Consider the following 27,294-nt stretch of genomic DNA (forward strand, 5'->3'; position numbering starts at 1 on the left):
AGCATTTGACCGGCATTTACAGGTGATCATAGGCGAAATAGAGTAGAGAAACATTAAGACTTTGGTACAGTTCGTGTTTATTTACCATTATTTTTTTTATTGAGACGTTCCAAGTGCCTGTGCTAATTACTATATTATTATTAATATATTACTATATACTAATACTATAACTTATAAGTATAAGTACTAGTATAAGTATAAGTTCTTCATTATCGTGTCTAGTAACCTTAACATTTCAGAATAACTATTGCCTTATTTCACTAACAGATCTAGAACAACAGGTTTTAACAGCTACGTATTGCAAAATGCCCCAATTCCAATCCTAACCATAAATATAAGAAAAGACGTGGCAAGCAACTTCAAGTTCAAGTTTACGTCCGCCATGTTGCTCGGCGAGACATGCACTTGGCTTAGACGGGTTTGCGTTCTTGTCTACAAGCTCAATATTATACAATGTACATAGATTGTTGCGCATTGACGTGTAGAATCGTGGCTGACCAGAAAATTAGGACCAATCTAACACCCGAGCAAATTTAGATGGGCCCTTTGTCTATTGTTTTATTTTGTTTTTATTGTTGTGTACGGCGATGGGACCAGTCTGCCATGATTGCCCTCTATCTTTTCTGGTTTTACGTGTTTGATGACCGCGTATGAACTTTGACTTTGTTGATGGTTTCAACTACTTGTGCAATGCCAATGGTTATCACTAATACTATCAGGGTTCAATGTTTACCAGCTCCAAATATAAATATATTCCTGTCGTAATACGGAGGCATACGTAGGAAGCGATCGCCTAGTGGTTTTCGTAGGTAAGTGAGTAAATGCATGATTATGATACGGAAAAGAACTAAGAAGGCTGTTCATAGAGATAGGCCTATACTATAGTCTATACTCCCATAGGCCTACTACTAGTACTAGTAGTAGTACTATAGTACAGTCAGATGATTCTGCATTCGGTTCAAGGATAGAGAACATGGGTCCCAATAAAACCAATGTCATTTACATCAATATAAATATAATATTATATCAATATAATAGGTTAGGGTTATGGTTAGGGTTAGAATTGGGGTTCTAGGCACATTGTCATTGCCATTGGTTGTATTGGGACCCATGTTCTCTATCCTTGGGCCCTGCATTCTAATTTCTATATCTATGACTCCGAGTATGTCTATGACTAGGCCCTATGGTTCATTTTATTGTATCGTTTGTAACTGTAGTCTGTACATATTAATTACTAATACTATATTAGCTATTACTATAATTTACTGTGTTGCATGGTTTGGATAACGACAATATCAATTTTAGCTATGTTGTCTCGATCATCCGAGTGTGATCGATTGTTCTCCAGTAGTGTGTCCAGTGAGTCGCGGTCGATTTTCGAGTCGGCAGGGGAGTCGCCTGATTTAAACATGTTTGATAATTATTTGAGCCAGCCGGCTGCAATCGCCTAGTGTGCCCGGGTCTGCGATCGCCTAGTGTGCCCGGGTCTGCGATTGAGCCGGCCGATTCATCAGCCAATTAATCAGCGTGCTGAAAATCCACAGAGTCGCCCGACTCAGTCGCGTAGTGTGTCCACAGAGTCGCCCGACTGAGCCGGCCGGCTCGATCGCATGAAAAATCCCGTAGTGTGTCCACAGCTTTAGCAGTGGTGATCTGTCTGCTTAATCAACATTGTCTCTCTCCAGAACTATAGGCTTGAGTTTAACGTGGGTGTGAGCAGGAATTGCTACCATATGCCAGTGATGATCTTGTAGAGGAAGACAAGATGACAGTCTTTTCTTGTTTCAGAGAGTGACTGCCACTTAAGGTCCTGGAGAATTGCTGTTACACTAGCTGCTATGTATGCAGTTGTCATTTCTGACAAAATGTTTGTGCCACTCGCCCTGCATTTTTTCCAGTTTTGTAATGTACTGTTTGAGGTATGATTCCCTTACCACTGAACAGTTAATTATTATCCGTGATTGATCTGACTATAGAGAGTCGTAGGCAATTTCAAGGTCGACCTCTAGGTACGGACGCTGAGGATGATAACTGCCAGAGTGATTTTTACATCCTCAGTGCGTGGTTCTTTGATATATATATATGCTTATGATATATGATATGGATTTGGCTTGATAATTGACACTGCAATTCAATAATGTGCATGGTATGCCATAGAGTTTATGTAACTATTTGTGCTTAACTTTCCCACAAAATATACATTGACCAGCATAACATACTAATATTTATCAATTTATGTAGCTACTCACATCTTCTAACGGAAAGTGACCATTAATTAATGAGCTTTTGCACTATGCTTTGATATGTCCCTTTCACTGATGAGCATGGGAGGAATGAAAGCTTATGTCACAGTAAAATTATTTTTGAATTTAATTATATTTATATTATTATGTTGCAGCTCTGTTACTTAATTATCCGGAGGAGTATAAATCTGAATATAGAAAGAGTAGCAAAAAGCTATAAAGTCTGAGTAAACACAATGGCGGAAGCATTAGCGATTGAAGGTAAATATATATTGGCTTATGTATATGAAATTATATGTAAAACCTTGCGAATCTAGTCTAAGCAAGTATATGGCAATGTAGACCTTATCATCTCATTGACCTTCTCTATTATTTTAGTCAATTACATCTTATTTAAACTGTAGAGTTGATTTTAAATAATAGTATTTAATTTGTGTAGGTATATTGTATTAACAACCTTATTTTACCTGTAAATTTGGACATATCTCTTTAATAAATTCATTACCTGATATTTTTGCAGTAGAAAATACATAGTGGATTAAAGCTAACCATAATGGTGAAACCCTTATTAGTGTATAGATTGACCTTAAAAATACATTCGTGCTTGTGGATGTTTGTAGGTGATGCGCCGGGTAACAATGATAATGATGAGCCAGGATCACCAGTGTTACTAGCTGATCCTAATGTTGGCCAAGCTACACAAGCAGATCCTTCCAGTAAAGCCAGCTCAACCGCTAAGGGAGCATGCAGGCATTTCACGGCACACGGAAAGTGTCGATTTGGAAAGCACTGCAGGTACCCCCACATCAAAGCGGAACCTAGTTTGGATGAAGCAAGAGCAGTTTTTTGGAATTCAGAGGAAACATTACCGCTAGACACAACACATGCTCACGTAGGCACAGACTCTCTGCATTCGCCAGCCCAAGAGGAGGAGAATGTCAGTGATGACAGTCCTGCTGTGCGTAATCCAAATAACAGCGGCTCTAATAAAACGAGAGGGGTATGCAAAATTTTCAGCCAGAGTGGAAAATGCAGGTTTGGCTCAGATTGTCGTTACAGCCACATGACAACCGACGGTCTGAATCGAGATGGTTCCATGCCCTTGAAAAAATGTAAACGTGAGCAGGAGAAAAAGAGTAATGATGGCGTTGTTGCTTCGAGCGATCAAGTGGGTGTTGAAGTTGCCAGCAGTGTAAAAGTAAAGAGCGGAAGTAGAATGAACGAGAAGGACAAGAAATTGTGCCGATATTTCCAACGAGGACGATGCTATTCTGGCCAGCGCTGTGCTTTCCTACACAAGCGTCCACCAAGTTATATTGAAAAGGAGAGCCAAAAAGACGTGCCGGCAGTAAGGGAACAGCCTGAGAGCAGTGTTGAATCGGTGGAAGGAAAGCCAGTCAGTGAAGCACCTACAATTGAAGTTGAAACTCCTGCCATGCAGCAGATGGATGCTTGTGAAGTGCACCCTCCACAGATGGAAGGAGATCATGCTAGACATGACCAGGCAGCTCGTCCTATCTCAAAGCGACAAGAACTTCACATACAGGTATAGTTTAAAACCAATCAAGGTAGAGATGCACCTGTCTAAAACCAACATTGGCAAGCAGTTTGTTTGCGGAGCAAAAAGAAATGGAATGTTAGTGTCTTGTTTTTAGCATTTTTCCCATTGCTGAGAATGTTAAATATCACAAGATTGAAAGTTTGTTTTAGTGCATAGTGTTTCAAGTATTGTAAGTTTTCATCGTTGATGAGTGGCAAGTTAAAAAAAAACTTAATCTTCTATGAGAGTTTTGCATCCTAATATAATTCAAAGTCGCAATGTTACTACATGATGTGGTGTGCGAAATGTTTATAGTAAACCGGCTTAGCCAGAACAATGGCGAGAGAATATTTATGTTGAATAATTATGTTATTTCTCAACAGGATTTGACGGAAGAAGACTTTACAAACCTTCGCAAGACAGAAATTACGCAGCTGCTGAAGCACTTTCCAAAGGGAAGGCTGGCTGTGGAGGAGATGGGTGGAGGAAGGACATACTACAGACTGCAGATATCACCCACAGATCCTGATTGGGTAGGAATAGGAAATCATCCGGTAGTGATTCACCTGTGGTATAAAAATCTATATAATCTGCATTTTCTGTCGACTAAATTATCTGCATAATTATTACGCGTCTGTGTCTGTCAGCATTTGCTGTAGTTTGTTTCTGTCATCTAGACCGATTTACATCTATATTGTTATTTCTTAAAGCCATATGACATGCAAGTTGTGGAGCTCTTACTATGGTTTCCAGATGATTACCCTAGGAAAGTAAGTGAATATTTTATTATATAGACATTCAGAACGACTACATCTAAAAAGCTAAACACAATATGCACCCATACTGAATTCGTAATCAGCATAACAATGATACATGTTTTTGTGTATTGTATAAGAATATAATAGCCCACATATATATATATATATATACATATATATATATATATATATATCAGGAGTAGATAATAAGGAAGGAGTGTGACTTCAATAAACAAGGGAAATTCGTCATTTACTAGTCTTAGAATACCTACGATTTACTACGCGTAACTCAACCAACTTGAGCTCAAATCGTACACAGTACATTCGCCCAGCATCGTGCGAAATCGTTTCCTCATATACACCCATGATCCGGAGATACAGACTAAAACGTACGACATGATTATCCATTCTGTTGCCATCAATCCGAATGTATTGTCCGCCTGACTTGAAACAAAGGGCAGCTACTAACGCTCGGCGATGCGGTGTGGCTCGCTGGGAGATTGGATCTGGAGCTGCTGCTGATTGCGGTGGGCGTGCGTGCGTAGGGCGCTACCGGCTGTATGGCGGTTATGCCGGTATGTACTGTATGCCGGGTCAAAGGTTATTCTCGCCGAGTTGTCAGTTCGACGCCCATGCGTCGAATATCCAATCTCCCAGCGAGCCACACAGCCATCGCGAGCGTCTGGCGAGAGTATGAGTCGTCTGCGCGCGTTACTCTGTTGTTGTCAAGTCAGCGGTACCGCCGCGGCGAGATGCGGCTCGATATAGCATCTGGGACTGTTGGGTGGGCACAGAATGAATAATCGATTGTCGTACGTTTTAGTCCAGCATCTCCGGGATCCGGGTGTATATGACGGAAACGGATTTTGTACGATTGCTGAGGCGAATGTAGCTGTGTCCGATTTTGAGGTCGAGTTGGGTGAGACTCTGTAGTAAATCGTAGGTATTCTTATCGGCTAGTAAATGACGAATATTCCCTTGTTTATTTGAAGTCCCACTCCTTTCCTTATTTATCTATCCTGTTATATATATATATATATATTATATATATATATATATATATAATATATGTGTGTGCTGTGTGTGCACTTGTGCCTATATATATATTTATGTGTGAGCTTACTTCGTCAAGAAACACCCATTGCTTTTACAGGAATTTAATGTGGAAATTTTGCCAGACCTCCAGGGGGAACAACAGATGCCAACTTTGACAGCCAGGTATATGAGGTTCTTATTAAAAGAAGAACCAATTTGCATATATTTGTATTACACATACGCGCACGCACACGTTCACACACACACACATGCACACGCACAGACACACGCACATGCACATGCACACACACATACACACCCACACCCACACCCACACCCACACACATAGCTAAAACTACATGACTACTGGTAATACTAGTACTTTTTGATGTTGCTGATATTTCTCCTGGGCAAACATAATATTTTGGTGAGTAGTAATGTACGTAACTATTTTTCTTGAAGATACATGACAGATAAAGTACAACAGTGGCTATCAGAAAGGGTATTAACTAATCAAGAAACAGGCAAGGTAGAGTTAATACTGAGGCTATTTCTACGCTGGTTTGACCGAAGTCTTGAGGATCTTGTCACGCAGGGGTTAAAACAAGTAGGTGTAATATGCATTAACCATGTGTTTGATAACCAAATGGTCTTACAAAGTACCACGTTTTTTCAAGAGAAAAGATTGGCTTGTTACAGTTATGTCATGCATAGACAATAAACTGTACGTGTATTTAATAGCCAAACAATTCTACAACGCACCATGCGTTTTCAAGAGGTGCCTACCTATTGAGGACTCGTAACCTGTGAGCTGTCATAATCTGAGGAATGTCCCTCATAATTGAATTATCAGTAGGTATACCTATGACAGCTCACATTGCACATTTGTCTGTCTTCAACCAGGTGAAGTTGGACATGGATGCCAAGGCTGCTGGCATTGAGGCCGTACCGTGGCAGAAACTGGTTGGCTCTCAGTCAACAGACACTGGCGCCATCTCTCAGAGCCAGGAAGAGGATGATGAAAAGCACCTGTCTGATGGAACAGCACCGTCGGCAGAAGGCGGGGACTGGAGGAGGGAGGGGCATGTTGCTATTTTGGCTGGCAACAGAGATGACAATAGTAGAACAGAGGACAAGGTGCACATGGATTTAGGTACTAGTATTTATTTTTATTCCAGTATCATTTTACGTAAATCTACATAGTATTGTTCAGCTGATTCGATTCTATCATGGTCTTGTAATGTAGAATAACTCCAGGGTGCGAAATTAATGGGAGTCTGGAGTCAAATACTCTCCGATTTAATGTCGTACTCCCTGATTTGACATATGCAGGAGTCCGTGTGACTCCCTGAAAATTTTGCCATACTAACTGCAATCATAACTAGTTCGTTCCGGAGCACGGCTTTGTGGAATTACTATATTTTTTCAGATAATGTCCAAAGAAAATTTGGCAGGCGTGCAACCGCATGAATCTTAAAAATAAGCACATGCGTTATTGTTAATATCTTTAATTTTGAACCTCAGACTGCGGATTCTCTCATTTTTTCTGCGGACTCCCTTTTTTTGAGGGTAGGGGTTGGACTCTTGTGTTCAAAAGTTAATTTCTACCCCTGAACTCTAATAATTGCATCAACATGGTTATCTTTAGCAGAACAAAAATCTGGTCGAAGTGAGAAGGAGAATATGCGACCTTTAACTAAAGCCGATACGATGCCCAAGGGAACCCAAGTCAAGCTGAGCCGTTTTGAATTGAGCGAGACAGTAGCCACTATCATTATACAGAAGGTTAGAGCTGCATGTAATACCTAGCTATAGGATCATAGTCACTCTACGTCAACAAGTCTATAACTATTCTCAAGAAATTAACTCATTTAGCTTTTTCTACATGTGCATTTTGATGGTCAGAGAAATGATGTAATCATTTACCGTTGTTAAAGTGATAAGTTCAAAAGCTGCAAAAATGGAGAAGTTAAATGTATCTTTATCGATAATCAGTACTAGCAAGAGTAGGTTGTTTGGTAGTTTTAACAAGGGTTTGTAGTATATCTGAGTTCATATATGCAACTGGCATATCACTGGTGCTGCGTGTGCGCGTGTCTGTGTCTGTGTGTGCGTGATTTTGTGCGTGCGAACGTCTGACCTCGCAGCAAGTGAATCGTTTACATGTTTTCCTGCCTCCGTCAGGTTGTGCTGGTGCTGCGGTGCGCGCGCTGCAAGGGCCAGCAGCCGCTGAGCACGCCCGCTCGCAGGAAGAATGTCATCACGTGTCAGAAGTGCAGCCAGCAGCTGATCGCGGTGTTCCGGCCGAGCATCGTGCACCAGTACTCGCCCGTGCTCGGTCACCTTGACCTAGACAACTGCGTGCCCTTCGACATGGTGCTAGTTGACTGCGAGTTTCTGCTGTGTTGCCTCGAGTGCTCCAAGCAGATGACGATATCGGTGAGTGCCCCCGACCAACCGGCCGGCCCATTCGGCATGTTGCATCCAGTTGCTTTGTCGACTGGGTGAATTGATTTAAAGCGATTGTCGTCGTTGGTTATCTGAGAGATCTGCGATTAACAGATAAAGGTGCTATATGCTGCAGTACTATTTTCCACTCAAATATCATTGGAATTTGTTAGGTCATGGGGATATTGCGTGGTTTCGGTGTTGTTTCTTATTGCTATTGTTATTATCACTGTCAGCAGTGGTGCAACCTTGACCATAAGTTTGTGCTTTTTATATAGGGTTTACATTTTGGTCAAAATAAAGACACCTGGTGTCACCATTGCCATACCAAGATGACAGTTATGTTCGAGACAGTGAAATATCAGAAACTTCAGCCAGGAGAAATTACAGGTAGGTCATGTGTTAAATTACATAATCACGTTGTCGCTCAGGTCAGGATGTCATAGGGTAAGTATTATATCTGGTAATGTCTAATAAATTATGCAATACAATTACGCTTATGTAAAAAACAAGTATACATATTGTATAACACGTATATAACTTGTATATTATAATATTGTATAACTCTGGTTGATAATATATGCAATTCATCACCACAAAAGTTTAATTCTATCAATGTACTCTGTTAGCAGATTAAATTTTGAACCAATTTGGTTTCAGTTTACTTACATTTAGTCCTTGCCACTAACATTGCCGGTGAATATCTGTGTGGAACTGATAGTATTACTAATAATACTCAGAAAATAGGACGTAGAAGAGTAATAAATATATTATATACCAGGAACAAATATATATATATATCAAGAGCTAATAATACCTAGAGTGTACAACGGAAAAACGGGAAAATAGTGCTATTTCACGACAACATTATTCTACTTTGCCTGCGAGTGTATAATAATTTCATGGTATTGCATTAAGCAGAATTATTTCTTCTCTCGCATGACGGTGCCACATGCGTCACATTATTAACTTATTAACTGCCCCGTGCGTCGGACACCACGCGGATCATCTCATAGCGCTCCCCTCTCGGTTGAAGTTTCTTCTCTCGCATGACGGGGCGTCACCTTATTAACTTATTAACTGCCCCGCGCGTCCGACACCACGCGGCTCATCTTGCGTCGGCTGATGGCGACCAGCTTGAGCAGCTGCGCCATGAAGTTGCGGTTGAGCAGGCAGTAGATGAGGAAGTTCGTCGACGCGCCGACGACCTCGGCCGAGTTCCACAGCGCGACCATGATGAGGTAGAGCTCGCTGCCGTCGCACAGCGTCGCCGGGTTCATGACGAGCGCGGTGTTGACGAGCGCGCTCACGCCGGCCACCATCTGCGTGAAGAGCGACGCCGACACGACGACGAGCAGCATCGCCGTCAGGCGGCGCTCGTTGTACGCCGTCGGCGGCGCCGACGCGACGCTCCGCGCCTCGGCGTGCACTCGCTGCGAGCGGCGGAAGCGCGCCAGCAGCAGGCCGCTGAAGAGCGCCGTCGCGCACCACGGCAGCACGTGCACGAGCGCCGTGCGCGCAAACGTGTAGCCGACGTAGCCGTGGCTGCACGCGAACTCCGTGTGCATGTAGATGCCGCTGCACATCGCCGCCGCGTCGTCGCTGGCGTTCGCCGGCGGGCAGCAGCTGGCGGCTGTCGTCTCGCTGTCCGGGTACGTGCAGATGAAGTTGAAGGGCACGTGGAAGACGACGGCGACGAGCGTCAGCACGCCGACGACGGCCGCCGCCGACCGGCGCCGACACCAGAGCTTGGCGCGGAACGGGAAACGCGTGAACACGTAGCGCTCGACGGTGACGGCCGTCACGGTCCAGATGCTGAGCGCGGCGAGCGCGTTATTCAGCATCATCATCACGCGGCACTCGTACGTCACCTGCACGCGCGTCGGGCAGGGCTTCACCCGCGCGTGCAGCAGCACGGTGTTGAGCAGCATCGGCGCGGTCGTGGCGAGGAAGAGCCCGTCGATGGCGGCCAGCGCCAGCAGGTAGATGTAGGAGGAGCGCGCCGTGAGCTTCGACGCGACGAGCACGACCATCGTCAGGCAGTTGCCGACGAAGCCGAGCGTGGCGAAGATGAACAGCGTCGAGTAGATGCCCACGTACTCTCGCCTGCCCGAGATCCAAGCCTCCGCCATCGCCAGCGGCAGCGGCAGCGACACCTGCCGTTCACCAGCGTCGACGCAGCCTCACACGAGAGGGCGTAAACATCGGTGATAAAACTTCAATCATATACTACATCAAAAGCACTATGTTTATGTGCTGTAAACTGCATGTACGACAGTTTTACGTGCTTTTAACCACGTGGATCAGCAATACTGCACAGATTGTTGCAGGCATGTGCTGTGATTCGACAGCCAACTCTTTCGGGTGCAGCTTAGCAGTCTCACCTTGTAAATCTTGAAACTATGCAAATGCGGCATTGCAAAATGAGTAAATCTAACTATATATGTGTAAACACGAGAGCATTTATATCGTATAAGACTCCTCAGTTCTACATATAAACATGCAAAAATGTGAAATATGTGCAGATGATAATTCTTTCACATTAGTTGCGATAAACTTGCTACACAGTCACACTCTCGTCATGCATTTTTCATTGACTTCATAGGAGAAGGTCCAGTGCACACGGTGGGACCCAAGAAACAGAAGAAGCCAACAGACGTAATCATAAAAGAAGGACAACCACTCCCCGATAATGGCACATGTAAACATTACAAGAAGAGCTTCCGCTGGTTAAGGTAGGATGCATTCAAGCATTGCTATTCTAGTTCTGAATTTTATTCCTTGTATGTTGTCCAACAAAATCGTGAGAGAAATTCTTGTGATTCGCTGACTGGTTTCTATGCTCCCTGTAATACCTTGAGCTGTTAATGACAGCAGAAGGTGGTATCACAATCAACGTGTGATTTGTGATTTATACGGAGCTTTATTAGAGTGGCGTTTATTAATCCGCATTCTCCAATCTGAAAAGTGTTTGTTCAGCATTTATCGTGTACTTGGGCAGGTGACGCTCATAACTTAAAATGCCTGCCTGCTTACCTTGGCAGTAATTATGCCGATAAATCACGATAGGGTTTATAGTGCGAACAGCTGTGGCGACAAAAATGTGGTACGGGTATATTGTGTGAGATTAAGCTAGAAAATGGGAGGAAAGCTAGCTTGTTTGTTTCATATTCCTGTGATGTGTCCCTTTCTGTGACAAATTGCAACTATCATCCCGAATAATAGCCTTGTCTTAAGTGGACGTGACATCTGTTGACAATTACACGTACCTGCCTCACCTTGTGTTATGGTTCCTAAAGAAAAAATATTAGAGCGATCATTGCAAGTCAATGCACATGGAAATGATTTCGTGTGTGCATATCATTTAGAATAATATCACCAGCACAAAATCTTTTATCCCAAACGATAAAAACATACGCGAACGAAAATGAACACATAAATGCCGAGACTCGGGTTCTCCTTGCGCTATAGCTACACGCGATAATAGCCAAGTAAGTATTGTATGTAACTGGACGCCGGTTGCTTGGGAGTTGGCAAGCGGTTGTAGGTGTGTAGCCTAGCTGTGTGTGTAAAGTTGTACTAAAGACTAGTCATCATTCCATACCGTATCTGCGGCTGCTATAGATTGGTTTGAGACCGTGCAAAGGAACATCACAAGAGCTACCTCTCGCAATACAGCATAAGCTTCGAGGATTGCTCACGATGGCATCACTTGGTTGCTAGCGGGGCAGTTGAGCATCGGCCTCGCAGTAGGGAGCGGCGTGCTCAGCTGCACGTTGACGGTCGGGCGCGAGCGCACGTCGTCACCGCCGCTCGGCGACCGGACGGCGATCGCGGCGACGCTACGCTGCTGCTGCGACTCGCTCTGCAGCGGCGTGGCGGCGCGCGTGCAGCCGCAGTACGGCCGCAGCGCGCTCATGAAGTTGCGGTTGAGCAGGCAGTAGAGAAAGAAGTTGGCGCAGGTGCCGAGCGTCTCGCACATGTTCTCGACGAGCGTGAGCGTGTTGCGCAGTTGGTCGTTGCTGACGCCGATACCGTGATTCGTCACCGCCGACGCCATGTTGAAGAGCAGGCTCTCGAAGACGACGGCGATCAGCATGACGGTGAGCCGCACGTCAGACCGCCGGGTGGCGCCACCTGTCTTCTTCGAGCGGCGCACGTTGGCGAGCAGCAGCGAGTTGAAGACGACAAGCGCGAGGAGCGGCGCTGCCTGCATGAGCACGACGCGCGACCAGCGGTAGCGCTCGTACGCGCACGTCATCACGAACGTCGTGTGGTTGGCGATGAAGCACTCTCCGGCGTCCGTCGTCGCCGCCGCGGGAACGCGCATCAGGTAGAACGGCGTGTGGAAGACGAGCGTCGCCGCCGCCGTCGCCGCCATGATGGCCCAGGCGACCGCCGGCGTGCAGTAGGGCCGCGACGTGACGGGGAACTGCGTGAATGCGTACCGCTCGGCGGCGACGATCGTCACGAGGAGGATGCTGAATCCGGCGATGGCGTTACCGAAGGGCATCGTGACGTAGGCGAACAGCGACGCATACCAGCGGCCCATGCAGTGGCCGCTGTACGCCAGCGCGCGACCGACGCTCGTCGGCAGCATGACCACGCAGTAGGCGGCGTCGGAGAGCGCGAGGCCCGTCAGGTAGGCGTAGGACGAGACGCGGCGCAGCTTGGCCGAGCGCAGCAGCACGGTGGCCGTCAGACCGTTGCAGACGAGACCGAACACGCACAGCACGGCGATGACCGAGTACACGATGACGGACTCCGGCGATAGCACAGTGGCGCCACCGCTGCTGGCGGGGTCATTGCCTCTCTCACCGCTCGCCGCAGCCATGTTGTTGTCTCTCCACTTTGCACACTGGATCGCTACACCACACCAGTTACCTTCACGGCAACACTCTTATCTCTACACGCTGCACCGAATCTCTCTTTACACTGCTCTCGATCTCTCTAGACTATACTGGAACTCCCTAGAATGCAATGGATTTCTTCACTCTATGCTTGATCTTCTTTGCTCACGACACTGAATCCCTCTACACTACACTGGTTCTCTTGAGTCTTTGCACTACGCTTGGTCTATCTACACTGCTCCGGAACTGTGTGCACTACACTAGATCTTCTTTCCACATTTCACTGGATATCTCCACACGACACTGAATCTCTCTCCCCACAATGCAAGACGATGACGGCGACGACGGCACTGGATCTTTCTACACGGCTTCTCCAACCTGCTTTATCTTCCCTTCTTTCGTAGATAACTGGCTCGCTGTCTCTGCGAGCGAGGAATGCAACTGCGTGTACTGTGTGCAATGTAGCCTACCTGGTGTGAGAGTGGGATTGAAGATGAGGTTTGGGCCGGGCGCGTCGAGTCTTGTGCGATTTTCGCTACGCAGAGGGCGTTTCGGACGCCTTGCCACGTACCTTCGTGCTGTGATGCGCGGCGCGAATGCCAGATGGCAGCTTCGCATAGCCGAGCATGTCGGCAAACACGGGTGCGCGCCGATGGCCTTCACAGCTGAAGCACACTCACTCACCGCAGCCTCTCGTTCACGCCTATACTAAATCATCTGTACCTGCTGGCGGCAGGGACATAAACGCGAGCCCACCGCGTTATGCAGCGTGTTGCTGCCTGCCTGCCTGCCTGCCTGGCTGGTTGGCTGCCCGCCTGCTTGCCCGCCTGTCTGTCGGCCCGCCCGCCTGCCTGCCTGTTTGTCGGCCTGCCTGGCTGCCTACTCGCCTGCCTGCCAGCCTGCTTGCCTGCCAGCCTGCCTGCCTGCCTGCCAGCCTGCCTGCTTGGACCAGCGGTGAAAAAATAAGAGATAGAAAGCCTGCCCTGCTGCCAGCGCTGCCTGCCAGCACTGCCTGCTCAGCGCTGCCTGCCTGCCAGCCTGTGCCCTGCCTGCCAGCCTGCCGCCATCCTGCCTGCCTGCCAGCCTGCCTGCCAGCCTGCTGCCAGCGCTGCGTGCCTGCAGCCTGCTGCCTAGCCTACCTGTCCGCCTGCCCATGCCTGCCTGCCCGCCTGCTTGCCTGCTACCTGCCTGCCCTGCCTGCCTGCTTAACCTGCCTGCCTGCCTGCCTTTTGCCAGCACTGCCTGCCTGCCATATAGAATGCCTAGCCTGCGCGCACTTGCCTGGCCTACCTGTCCGCCCTGCCTGCCTGCCGCGTGCCGCGTTGCTTGCATGCGAGCAATGCAGGTACGCGAGCTGTTGGAAGATCCTTTAACAGTATACATATATAATCATAGATGTGTGTGTTGTGTGTGTGTGTGTGTGTGTGTGTGTTGTGTGTGTTCGTGTGTTTGTGTGTTTGTGTGTGTGTGTGTGTGTGTGTGTGTGTGCTTTGTGGTTTGTGTGTGTGTTGTGTGTGGTGTGTGTGTGTGTGTGTTTGTGTGTTTGTGTGTGTGTGTGTGTGTGTGTGTGTGTGTGTGTGTGCGTGCGTGCGTCGCGTGCGTCGCGTGTCGTGTTGTGTTGTGCCAGTCTTGTAGGCGTATGATCATCACAGCAAGCGAGCTACAAGTCTGTGAACATATTAAATCGACTTTAATTAAGGCTTAAGATTGGGGCCCGCGAATATTTTAGTGAATTATGGCTACTGGACATCACAACCCGTAGAGCACTTGGCGTACTGTTGACATATATACGCGAATGTAGAATCGGTAAGTGCATGAAGTTAAAATCAACAAATCGGAGTTTGAGTAGTGGCATGGCTGCCAGATCCGAGTTTTGCTCTGTTTTGTCCGCCGTATCAGGACAAAATACCCCCCGGACAATTCACACCTCGACCGGACAATTAGGCGTCTCCGGAACAATTATCCCCGCATATCACATCACACATCAGAGACAATGTACGCCCCCGTCATCACCCCCCGGACAATTAGGACCCCGGACATTTACCCGACATTAAAACCGGATAATTTACGCCCCCGGGACATTTACCCCCTGGACATTTTACGATCCGACATTTACGCCCCCCCCCCGCACAATCACACCCCCCGGACATATTACCCCCCCGCAGAAATTACCCCCGAATAACAAGTTTACACAGCCCGGACATCTAAGAACTTACACTCACGTAATTGAGTAAGCACTAGAGGAACGACATTATGTTTTTGATATGTGAGATAGATATAGATTATTAGAAGGCACGACAGCCTAAACTTGGATCAAAGCTTGTGTGACTTAATTATTTTCCAGTAACTTGTATAGAGCGTGCGGCGGCTTACCTCCTGTGTCAGTCGGCTACATGGGCAGTTAAATAGATATTATATCACCGCACAGACATCATATTTATATATGCATGAAGATTACAGTTTATACTGCGATCTCGTGATAGCTAAGTAAGTTCTCATTACATATGATAGTGGGAGCGTATATGCTAACAAAAGATCAGAGATAGATATTCATGCTGAAAATAATATATAGATAGAACGCGTGATACGCGTGATATAAGCTGCGTTCACACGAAGGAGAAAGTTGCGTTCACGACGCTAAAATATACGCGTTGCTTACAGCGGCTTGCTTAGCCGCGAATCTTCCGGCTTGCTAAGCGCGGAATCATATTCCGCGCCAAAACTAAGCCGCGTAAATATTCGCACCAACGCTGGCCGGTATTGATTGTCGTGTGAACGTTGTGTTAGCTGCAAGACGTTAGGGTACGATATGACTTAGAAGGGTACCAGTGCTAATTTATCACCGCGGCGCTAGCTAAGCCCTCGAATCTGCGTGTATCTCCGTAGTGACGCATTTAACAGCGCGTTAGGCACCAACTAACTAGGGTACCAGCGAAGCGTGTATACGTGTGAAGCGCAGCTATAGCTAGGGTTGTGCTGGGTACAAAAGGGCCAGGACCGACTGCGTATGCAGTTCAGTGATGTTAATGTTAACTGAATTACGTAATGTATACACAAATGGCGAGCGGCGACGCAATCACAACCGCATGCACGAACGCAGGAATCGACAAACAGACAGACAAACCACACACACGCACACGTCCGCACGCACGCACGCGAGGGATACAATGCAACGAACGCTCACGCACACCAGACATACAAACACAACACACACACATGCCACACAGCACAACACCACACACACACACACACACATCAGCAACACTCCACAGCACACACACAACACAAACACACGCACACACACATACACGCACACGCGCGCGCGCGCGCGTACAAAACACACACGCACGCACGCACGCACGCACGCACGCACACATACAAATTTAAATATTTATATACGCCGGCATGCTCACGTGAATGCTCATAATACACCTGCACGCACGCGCGCACGCACGCACGCACGCACGCACGCGCGTGCTTTCAGTTTGCGTGTTGCCGTATATCCATGCAGCCATCTACAGTGATCACTACTGATCAGTACTAATGCACGATCACGTTGCCCCGGGTGTCCGCCTGCTCGTCGTCGTGGCTGTCGTGCTGCGACGACAGGCTGTTGCGCGTACCGCTGTCTGCCCGCACTGTCGCCACCACCACCGTGTCGGACACGGGCACGACCGTGCCGTCGGCGCCGCCGCCGCCGCCGCACGCGCCGCACACGTTGCGCAGGTGTTGCGCGAAGTTACGGTTCAGCGCGACGTAGACGAAGAAGTTGAGGCAGGCGTTGAGCGTCTCGCAGCCGTTGTTCGCCATCGCGACATACTCGCTTGCCGGCGTCGTGTAGAAGTCGTCGGCGCCGCCGCCGAAGACGACGCGCGACTGGCCGTGGGCGGTGAGCGCCATGATCGTGTAGAAGACGAGCGACTCGACAACGATGGCCGCCAGCATCGCCGTCAGTCGGTTCTCAGCGTCGCGCGACCTCCGCCGCGGGCTCGCCGGCGTCGCTACGCCGCCAGGGGGCGGCACCCCCACGCGGCCGAGCCGACGGACACTGCAGACGAGCAGCGCGCTGAAGACGGCGATGGTGGCGATGGGCAGCGCCTGGAAGAGCGCGACGCGCGTCCAGCGGTAGATGATGTAATTGTCGCTGTCCGTGAACGCCGTGTAGAGGAACTCGTAACAGCCTGCGGAGCAGTTCGACTGCGACTCGCCTTCGCCGACCTCGAACATGAAAAAGTAGGGGACGTGCAGGGCGATGCCGGCGGCGACGAGGACGGCCAGCACGCGGCGGGCGACGCCTGGCGTGCAATACGCCTTGCAGGCGACCGGGTACTTGACGTACGCGTAGCGCTCGACGGCGACCGTCGTCGTCGTCCACGTCGCCAGGCCGACGAACGTGTTGGCCATCGGCAGCGCGACGTAGACGAGGTAGACGACCATCGCACGTCGCTTGCAGCTGGCGTCGAGGAGGCCGACGTGCGTCGCCGCCTTGTCGGCGTGCACGAGGAAGATGATGAGCAGGTAGGTGAGATCGAAGACGGCCAGCGCGGTCAGGTACGTGTAGGCCGAGTGCAGCCGCAGCTTGGTCATGCTGATGACGATCACCGTGAGCGAGTTGCAGACGATGCCGCCGAGCGAGATGACGGCGAACAGACTGTAGCAGACGCCCAGGACGACGTCATTGCCGTCTGCCGCCATGCTGGCCTCTGTAACCCGTTCGCCACCTCTGTCGGGGTTCGGCACCGAATATGTTTCTAAACGTCGGCGAACAGTGACGTTGCAAGTCGTGTACGTAGTAGAGGCTTTGCAGCGAAAGAGAGAGAGAGAGAGTGTGTGAGTGTGAGTGAGCTGTGCAAATATGTCCTCGCGATTTGATTGGTATTAATCATACAGCTCCGATAAACGTGCTCGCTTTCCCAGCCATTGTACGTCGCTCATTGTAATTAGTCACTTGCTGTCATCGACGCAATGAGTTTACTGCGCATATTGCGTCTTTTTGCTGGTACATCCGCGGCAACTGCACTCGCTCTCTGATCGTTGCGGCCTGTTATTAATTATTCACCAGTGAGAGTAGATAGCTATAGGCCCACCGGAGTTCCGCGTGTTTGTTTATGTTCAGATTACGATTTTGATAAATGCTCTTGCATGCATTCGTGTATGTATGTGTGTGGAGAGTACTTGTATGTGGGAGTACTTGTGCGCATGCGCGTTAGCACGTGTCTGTCATTTCTGTTTTTTTAATAACCAGTGTTTACATAACAGCTACCTTTTTATTAGATAAGATATATGTCATTCAGCACGATATCATCATCAGGTATTATTAGCTCTTGATATCATGGTATACATGTGCAGGTAGAACTTACACATTAGGCGCACACTTTCCCCGGCGCTGTGTACCTCTCAATATATCACTTATCTATATCACGTATCATACCTTTGCTAACCCAGTTGTTCAGACAAAAAACTAAATGAACGTTGCAATATGTTCCGTACGTTCTTCAGCACAACTTGAAGGGCGATGATGCTCTGTGTCAAGTTCCTACTCTAGGATGTTTACTCCGTGAGGATGTAATTCCTCCTCTAGGACAAAGTTTCTCCTCAAGGATGAATTTTCTCCTCTAAGACTATGTTTCTCCTCTAGGATAAAGTTTCTCCTCAAGAACGAAATTTCTCTTCTAGGAAAAAGGTTCTGCTCTAGGAGGAAGGAACCACATTTGACACGCAACTCTCTCGTGCATCCAATACTACGTGCCACGTCTCATGGCGTTCTTCTCTTGGATGAAGTTTCTTCTCTGCCATGACGTGCATCACTAAGTCCCGCGGCAGCCCGCACCCACGCCCACATCTTCACGATCATGGCGTTCCTCTCTTCGGATGAAGCTCTTCTTACTCTGCCATGACGTGTGCATCACCTAGCTCCCCGGGCCGACACCACCACGCACATCTCACGATCGATGGCGTTCCTCTCTTGGATGAAAGTTCTTCTCATGCCATGACGGTGTACGTGCATCGCCTAGCTCCTCCGCGCGCTCGACACCACACACCACAATCTCACGATCATGGCGTTCCTCTCTTGGATGCAAAGTTTCTTTCTCTGCCATGACGTGCTATCACCTAGCTCCACCGCGCGCCCGACACAACACGCGCCACATCTCACGATCATGCGCGTTCTTCTCTTGCATAAGTTTCTTCTCTGCCATGACGGTGCTAACGATGCCATCGTCCTAAGCTCCCCCGCGCGTCCGACACGCACACACCAATCTCACGATCATGCGCGTTCCTCTCTTGGATGAAGTTTTCTCTCCTGCCATGACGTGTATACGGCAATACACCGTAGCTCCCGCGCCGTCGACATCCACAACCACATCTCACGATCATGGCGTTCCTCTCTTGCGATGAAAGTTTCTTCTCTCTAGCCATGACGGTGTAACGTGCCATCACCTACGCTCCCCTGCCCGCCCGACACCACACGCCACATCTCACGATCATGGCGTATCCTCTCTTCGATGAAGTTTTTCTCTCTGGCCATGTACGTGCACACCTACCTCCCTCTGCCCGTCCCGACACACACGCCCACATCTCAGCGATCATGGCGTTCCTACCTTGGATGAATTTCTTCTCTGCCCATGACGTGCCATCACTAGCTTCCCTGCCGCCCACACCACACGCCACATCTCACATCATGGCGTTCCTCTCTTGATGAAGTTTTTCTCTGCCATGACGGTGTAACGTGCATCACCTAGCTTCCCGCGCGTCCGACACCACACACGTACATCCACGATCATGGCGGTCCTCTCTTGGATGAAGTTTCTTCTCTGCCCATGACGTGCATCACCTAGCTCCCCCGCGCGCCCGACACCACACCCAACATTCACGATCATGGGCGTTCCTCTCTTGGATGAAGTTTCTTCTCTGCCATGACGTGTAACGTGCATCACCTAGCCCCCGCGCGCCCGACACCACACGCCACATCTCACGATCATGGCGTTCTTCTCTGGGATGAAGTTTCTTCTCTGCCATGACGTGCATCACCTAGCTCCCCTGCCCGCCCGACACCACACGCCACATCTCACGATCATGGCGTTCCTCTCTGGGATGAAGTTTCTTCTCTGCCATGACGGTGTAACGTGCATCACCTAGCTCCCCTGCCCGCCCGACACCACACGCCACATCTCACGATCATGGCGTTCCTCTCTGGATGCAACTTTCTTCTCTGCCATGACGTGCATCACCTAGCTCCCCCGCGCGCCCGACACCACACGCCACATCTCACGATCATGGCGTTCTCCTCTGGGATGAAGTTTCTTCTCCATGACGGTGTAACGTGCCATCACTAGCTCCCCCGCGCGTCCGACACCACACACCACATCTCACGATCATGGCGTTCCTCTCTGGGATGAAGTTTCTTCTCTCCCATGACGGTGTAACGTGCATCACCTAGTTCCCCCGCGCGTCCGACACCACACGCCACATCTCACGATCATGGCGTTCCTCTCTTGGATGAAGTTTCTTCTCTCGCATGACGGTGCCACATGCGTCACATTATTAACTTATTAACTGCCCCTTGCGTCGGACACCACGCGGATCATCTCATAGCGCTCCCCTCTCGTTGAAGTTTCTTTCTCTCGCATGACGGGGCGTCACCTTATTAACTTATTAACTGCCCCGCGCGTCCGACACCACGCGGCTCATCTTGCGTCGGCTAGGGCGACCAGCTTGAGCAGCTGCGCCATGAAGTTTGCGGTTAGCAGGCAGTAGATGAGAAGCTTCGTCGACGCGCCGACGACCTCGGCGAGTTCCACAGCGCGACCATGATGAGTAGAGCTCGCTGCCGTCGCCACAAGCGTCGCCGGGTTCATGACGAGCGCGGTGTTGACGAGCGGCGCTCACGCCGGGCCACCATCTGCGTGAGAGCGACGCCGACACGACGACGAGCAGCATCGCCGTCAGGCGGCGCTCGTTGTACGCCGGCGCGCGCCGACGCGACGCGCCGCGCCTCGGCGTGCACTCGCTGCGAGCGCGCGGAAGCGCGCCAGCAGCAGGCCGCTGAAGAGCGCCGTCGCGCACACACGGCAGCACGTGCACGAGCGCCGTGCGCGCAAACGTGTAGCCGACGTAGCCGTGGCTGCACGCGAACTCCGTGTGCATGTAGATTGCCGCTGCACATCGCCGCCGCGTCGTCGCTGGCGTTCGCCGGCGGCAGCAGCTGGCGGCTGTCGTCTCGCTGTCCGGGTACGTGCAGATGAAGTTGAAGGGCACGTGGGAAGACGACGGCGACGCAGCGTCAGCCACGCCGACGACGGCCGCCGCCGACCGGCGCCGACACCAGAGCTTGGCGCGGAACGGAAGCGCGTGAACACGTAGCGCTCGACGGTGACGGCCGTCACGGTCCAGATGCTGAGCCGCGAGCGCGTTATTCAGCATCATTCATCACGCGGCACTCGTACGTCACCTGCACGCGCGTCGGCAGGGCTTCACCCGCGCGTGCAGCGCAGCACGTGTTGAGCAGCATCGGCGCGGTCGGTGGCGAGAAGAGCCTGTCAGGCGGCCAGCGCCAGCAGGTAGATGTAGGAGGAGCGCGCCGTGAGCTTCGACGCGACGAGCACGACCATCGTCAGGCAGTTGCCGACGAAGCGAGCGTGGCGAAGATGAACACGTCGAGTAGATGCCCACGGACTCTCGCCTGCCCGAGATCCAAGCCTCGCCATCGCCAGCGGCAGCGGCAGCGACACCTGCCGTTCACCAGCGTCGACGCCAGCCTCACACGAGAGGGCGTCGCGAGCGAAAATGTCGTCAGCAAAGACGCTCACGCAGCCGCGTCTCGGGAGAAGAGAGAGAGAGAGAGAGAGAGAAGAGAGAGACGGAAGAGAGTGAGAGAGAGAGAGGAAGAGAGTGAGAGTGAGAGTGAGAGTGAGAGCAGAGAGAGAGAGAGAGAGGAGAGAGGAGTGAGAGAGAGAGAGAGAGAGAGAGAGAGAGAGAGAGAGGAAGAGAGTGAGAGAGAGTTGGCCGCTAATACGCGCGATCTCGCAGTCGCTTGGCAGCTAATCCTTAGCGCTCAGCTGGAATCGCTGCGCATAGCTTCACACGTACCGTCTCGTACGTACGCACGTACACACGTGTCACCGACTCGTGTTTGATAATAGCTGCTTGATTGCTGGTGTGTGTGCGCCGTCGATCAAAGTAAGCTAACTGCGCTGATCATGTCACCTTGCTGCGAGTTGCCGCGTCTGCATTGACAAGTCGATGCGGAAAAAGTGGCCTGTACAGCAAACACGCCACACCGCCGACTCTATTCGTGTCTGTTGGCGTAAAATAGGAGGAGAGCTAAGGGACGTAGGGTTACCAGCCGTGTATTAGCTAATTAAGTAGCAGTTTGGAATCTAGTAGCTGTTTGCTGTTGCTTTATATAGACTCGAGGCGTTAGTCACAGTCAAGTGCTCGCCTGACCATGTACATTCTCAAGAAGGTGTGTGACCCGATTATTTCATTAATATACAAAATTAGCCGTGAGGCAGTATTGCCTACTTTACCTACTTCTGACTGCTGTCGCAGCACTGCCGAATATCGTCGCTTATTGGCTGTGTCGACCCTTGACAGCTGTCACTTGTCATTCGTAGCAACCTCGGCATGACTGCGCTGCAATCAGGTCGTCGAGAGCTGCGGCCATCTTGAATGTATGCACTGCACCATCACGTCGTATACAACTATTTATTGCCATAAATAAGTGACAGCGCGGGATGAATCTAATTTCCCATCCATATGGCAGATTTACGTAAATGTTTCGCTACGTTTATTGCGAGGAAATCATGTTATACGTCATTGTTCGTCGCATCTATTGATATTAAAATTTAAATCATTCGTACATACACACAGCTGCTGTTAAATATAAGAACACGTAGTGCATACGATGAACACGTGCCTTGTCAATAACAATCACACTAACCCAATGGCAGTGATGTCCGTGTGTCAGTACAGCATATATGTCGTGTTCTTACTCTGACTGCACATATACGTGTGTCAGTGCAGCACAGATGTCATGTTCTTGCTCTGACTGGCCATGTACGTGTGTCAGTGCAACACAGGTGACATGTTCTGACTCTGACTATTCCTGTGCGTGTGTCAGTGCAACATAGATGGATTGTTCTTACTTTCACTGCCCATGTCCGTGTGTCAGTGCTTTGTCAGAAACAAAGCCTAGTCTTAACATTGACTTTTTCTCGTAGAACGGACCTGTATACACTACGTATGAGAAATGAAGTAACGTGACTTTTTCGTCGACGGAGAAAAATGTAATGTTAAGACTAATGTTCCGACCACTTGTGTTTCCCACAACGGCTCTATGGTTCACACAGTCTAGAGTGCGTTTTGTTAGATGGTAACAGCTCGCTCTAGGGCTCTCCCGTCGCTCCTGCCCTCCCCGCGTGCCACCGGGCCCGACACCTGCGTCGTCGCCGTCGTCGGCAGCCGTTGCGTCAGCTCCCTGGTCGTCGGCTGTGAGCCGCCGTCGCACAGCGGCGACGTGCGCGCTCTGGGCGGGCAGCCGCACAGCGCGGCGGCCTCGCGCACGAAGTTGCGGTTCAGCAGGCAGTAGACGAAGAAGTTGAGGCAGGCGCGCGTCGTGTCGGTCGCGTTCTCGACGAGCACGAGCACGCCGTACGTCGTCGACGCGTAGAAGGCCGGGTCGCCGCCGCCGAACAGCGTCAGCGCGCTCACGTCGGCCGTCAGCGCCGCCGTCACGTCGAGCAGCAGCGACTCGCACGTCGTCGCCACCAGCGTCAGCGTCAGCCGCCTGTCGCCCTGCTGTGCGGCGACGTTGCCGCTGCGTCGGCGGCTGGCGCGCAACGAGCGCACGAGCAGGAAGTTGAAGACGACGATGACGAACCAGGGGAGCAGCTGGACGAGCGCGACTCGCGCCCACTGGTAGGCGACGTATGCGGGCGTCGCGCGCACCGCCGCGTAGTCGACGCGGTTGCACGCCGGCGCGGCGACGACGACGACCTCGCGCACGAAGAAGTAGGGCACGTGCAGCAGCAGACAGATGGCGCTCTCGGCGGCGAGCACGCGGCAGGCGACGCGCGGTCGGCAGTAGCGCATCGAGGCGGCGACGTAATGCGTGAAGGTGAACCGCTCGACGGTCATCGTCGCCATGATCCAGATGCCGAGCGCCGTGCATGCGTTGCCGAGCGGGTAGAACAGGTACGCCTCGAAGACGGCCTGCGCTCGCGTCTGACAACCGTCGCCGCTGCCTCCATCAGCAGCAGCTTGGGCGCGCAGGGCGGCGACGGGCAGTATGAAGACGAGTACGAGCAGGTCGGAGGTGGCAAGCGCCGACATGTAGGTGTAGGGCGAGCAGCGGCGCAGGTTGGCGCGCGACACGAGCACGAGCAGCGTGAACGCGTTGCAGACGATGCCGAGCGAGCACAGCGCCGCGATGGCGACGTAGACGACGCGCTGCGCCGCGCGTAACCCGTCGTCGGTGTCGGCAGCCATCATGCAGAGAGCAGGTCGTCGCTCACGCCGACTACTCACGGACAGCGGAGACTGTCGCCGTGAAGCTGTGTCAGTGACAGGTCGGTGGACAGGTCACGTCGCGTGCTCTGAACAGGTGGCGTCTGCTTCGTGCACCCTGTGTGGTCTGTTCGACAGGTCTAATGGAAAAAATGATATTGCTCCGTCCTATATAGTCCTATATAATATGGAGAATATATATGATATCAGTTATTTAATGGTATCTCGTTAACATTACTATACTATAGGTGTACAGTATATGATATTATGTATTAAACGTGCGTAGAACGTTAGCAATTAAAATGTACGAGATTTAGATCAGGAGGCTGTTGTCAGAAACATCGTAAAGTGCTAATGTTAATGCTAAGACTATAATGCAAAGCCTAATTTTGTTTCTGGCGACGGGGCCCCTGGGGTACATAATTAGACTCGTCTTGTGTGCTCCTGCAGCTACAACTCACCGTCGCTTCTCGTCGTCCTGGTTGCTTTCATTTACTCGTCGCTGCAATTGCTATATATAGTTTTCTCTGTCACATGAGATGATAAATAACCCGATTGGCGTGCACGAAAATGACAGCAGTTTGACAGCAGTTGATGATAAAGCATTCCATACTGGCTCTAATTCAAATGTGCGACGACCTGCCTCCATTTCGCTCACGTGATACGCTATGTGGTTTATGTCGCTCGTTCGAGCCACTTGTGCTATATCACATTAACACTCGGAATGCTGATGCTAGTACGATAACACGTAATTAAAAGTGAGATTTGCATATTTCTCTGCTCGGGTAGATGCGCAGAAATCTGCTAGATCGAGAAGCCAGTTACGGAGTCCAAAGAGCATGCAATTCTCGTCGCCCCAGAAGAGCTTGTAAACACGAGTGTTAGTTTGGCAGGTTTAGGCGTGATTGCTTGCTTAGCGACGATGCGATTCGTACGGAAGAATGTTATTGGTGATGCGATAGTAGTGGTTATGGTGGGGATAATGTACGACACACGCGCACGCGCACGCACACACGCACGCATTCACATTTATTTATTTATTCACGTATGTGCTTAGTAAGGTTTCTCGCTTTCACTTATCCTGTTGTACAGGAAAAATTTATATTCCATGTATTCAGGTATATATATGTTTGTCTCTGTCTGTCTCTTCTTCCTCTCTCTGCCTGTTTGTAATTAAATCACACACACTATCTCTTCTTCTATACTAACCCATACCATCGCTCTCTTCCTTCACCACTCTCTTCTTCTACAGCATTTTCCACTGCTCCTACTCTGTATAGCTGCTTTAATCATATCGGTGCACTCTGTGTTGTAGATTTCCTTGCTGTGGCAAGTGTTACCCATGCGACGTGTGTCACGAGGAGAAAGAAGATGGCCACGAGATGAAGTTTGCATCCAGAATGATTTGCGGATACTGCTGCAAGGAGCAGGTACGACAATATATCGTACGCTTCGCAGTACTCGTTGGTCGTACTGCACCGAATTCTGGCAGAGAGTGCCAATGTGTAGCAGTGTGACAATGTGACGTCACATTGATTAATCAAATTGATTACGACTCGTCATCGAATTGTCAAACGCCCTACACACTATGTCACTTATAATTATTTGAGCGTGGTGTTTCGATGGGTGGCGTCATGGAAGTTTCGAGTTTTTGATTAATATGTCTAAATGTGATCAAGACGATGTTTAACCGCGTGGCATTTCCTTTGCAGGCGTATTCGCGTGATAAGCCGTGCGTGGCGTGCAAAGGCGCGGTGACTAAGCACACTGGTATCTACTGGGAGGGAGGCAAAGGCTGCAGAGACAAGGTCAAGATGAGCAGGTCAGATTTTCTTCAGCTTCATCTAATTTAGCAGCATTAGCAGTCTTCCAGACTAATGAATAAACGTTTTCGCTGAGACTCACAGTTGTCCCCTTAATTATGATTCAATGAACTATAATTGGTTAATTCATATAATATTACATAATTCATTAATTAATATTAAGTCGATCATATTCCGGTACACAGAATCGGCTTCTAGCACGGTGTACACGATTTAACAAGATGTTAATCAGATCGTGGTGGACATGCCTGGTCACACTAAAATAATTGTGCATGCATGTTCAGCAAAGATCCGAGTGAAAAGGTCTGCGTAATTTCACGATTGTTTCGAATTAACAAACAGCAAGCACACATATTAATCAGTGCTTACAGGAAATACGTAAATATGATTCTTGTTACTATGAGGATTCTTTAAGGGTAAACGTAGTAATATTGTCGTGAAATGGAATTTATTTGCATTTCGTTACATGTGCATTGTTATACTGTTGTAGAAATGATGCCCAAAAGTTTAGTGATACCAACAAGACCATCTCCAGAAAACAGCAGGAATTAAGCAAGAAAAAATCTGGCAAGAAATAGATGGAAGGACAGGACTAACCACTAGAATGGTCTTTCGGTTTAAGTTCAAAACAGATAAATAAGATAACAATAGTGTATGTGTGTATAATGGCAGCAACTTGAAGTAACTAACTACTGCAGTGAAGTTAGTGTGTTAATCACTGTTTTCACTGTGAATGATTACACTTTGTACCAGTACTGTATTTCATGTGTTTGGATGTTGGTTTATATATAGTTAAAGATAGATTGATATACATATCAGAATTTCTAGGGTGCCACGCAAACTTAATCAGGAAATGCAAAGTAAAACAGGGAGTGTTCCAATCACGCTAAACTTTATTTAATATGCTCAAATGATCAGATACAATGTGTGGGCTGGAAGTGGTTGATTAAGAAATTAAGAGGGATTGACTATTTGTACATTAACATGAGCGATCATTATTGCTACCTTAAAAATACATTAATTAAATGACTAAACCATGGATTATGGATACCTATAATAGATATATAATATATAAACAAAAATGCAATTAAA

At 49.3% G+C, this 27,294-nt stretch overlaps 1 protein-coding gene across 3 annotated transcripts; it reads left to right on the top strand.

Moving 5' to 3' along the window:
* On the top strand, window positions 1-27,294 carry LOC106811186. 3 transcript variants are annotated; one of them, XM_014814838.1, is made up of 15 exons: window positions 1-22; window positions 2,399-2,504; window positions 2,864-3,789; window positions 4,167-4,316; window positions 4,494-4,553; window positions 5,695-5,759; window positions 6,039-6,183; window positions 6,480-6,729; window positions 7,225-7,361; window positions 7,761-8,015; window positions 8,303-8,414; window positions 10,630-10,759; window positions 25,695-25,809; window positions 26,092-26,201; window positions 26,693-27,294. In XM_014814838.1, the coding sequence occupies exons 2-15, from the start codon at window positions 2,480-2,482 to the stop codon at window positions 26,778-26,780; spliced, it is 2,568 nt and encodes an 855-aa protein (XP_014670324.1). In that variant the 5' UTR covers window positions 1-22; window positions 2,399-2,479; the 3' UTR covers window positions 26,781-27,294. The 3 variants fall into 3 exon arrangements, with proteins under 3 accessions (XP_014670324.1, XP_014670254.1, XP_014670398.1); XM_014814768.1 differs by lacking the exon at window positions 1-22 and adding an exon at window positions 642-809; XM_014814912.1 differs by lacking the exon at window positions 1-22 and adding an exon at window positions 642-809 and having other exon boundaries at window positions 7,228-7,361.

This window comes from Priapulus caudatus, unplaced genomic scaffold (assembly GCF_000485595.1).
Source record: "Priapulus caudatus unplaced genomic scaffold, Priapulus_caudatus-5.0.1 Scaffold1, whole genome shotgun sequence".
In the NCBI taxonomy this organism is placed as follows: domain Eukaryota; kingdom Metazoa; phylum Priapulida; class Priapulimorpha; order Priapulimorphida; family Priapulidae; genus Priapulus; species Priapulus caudatus.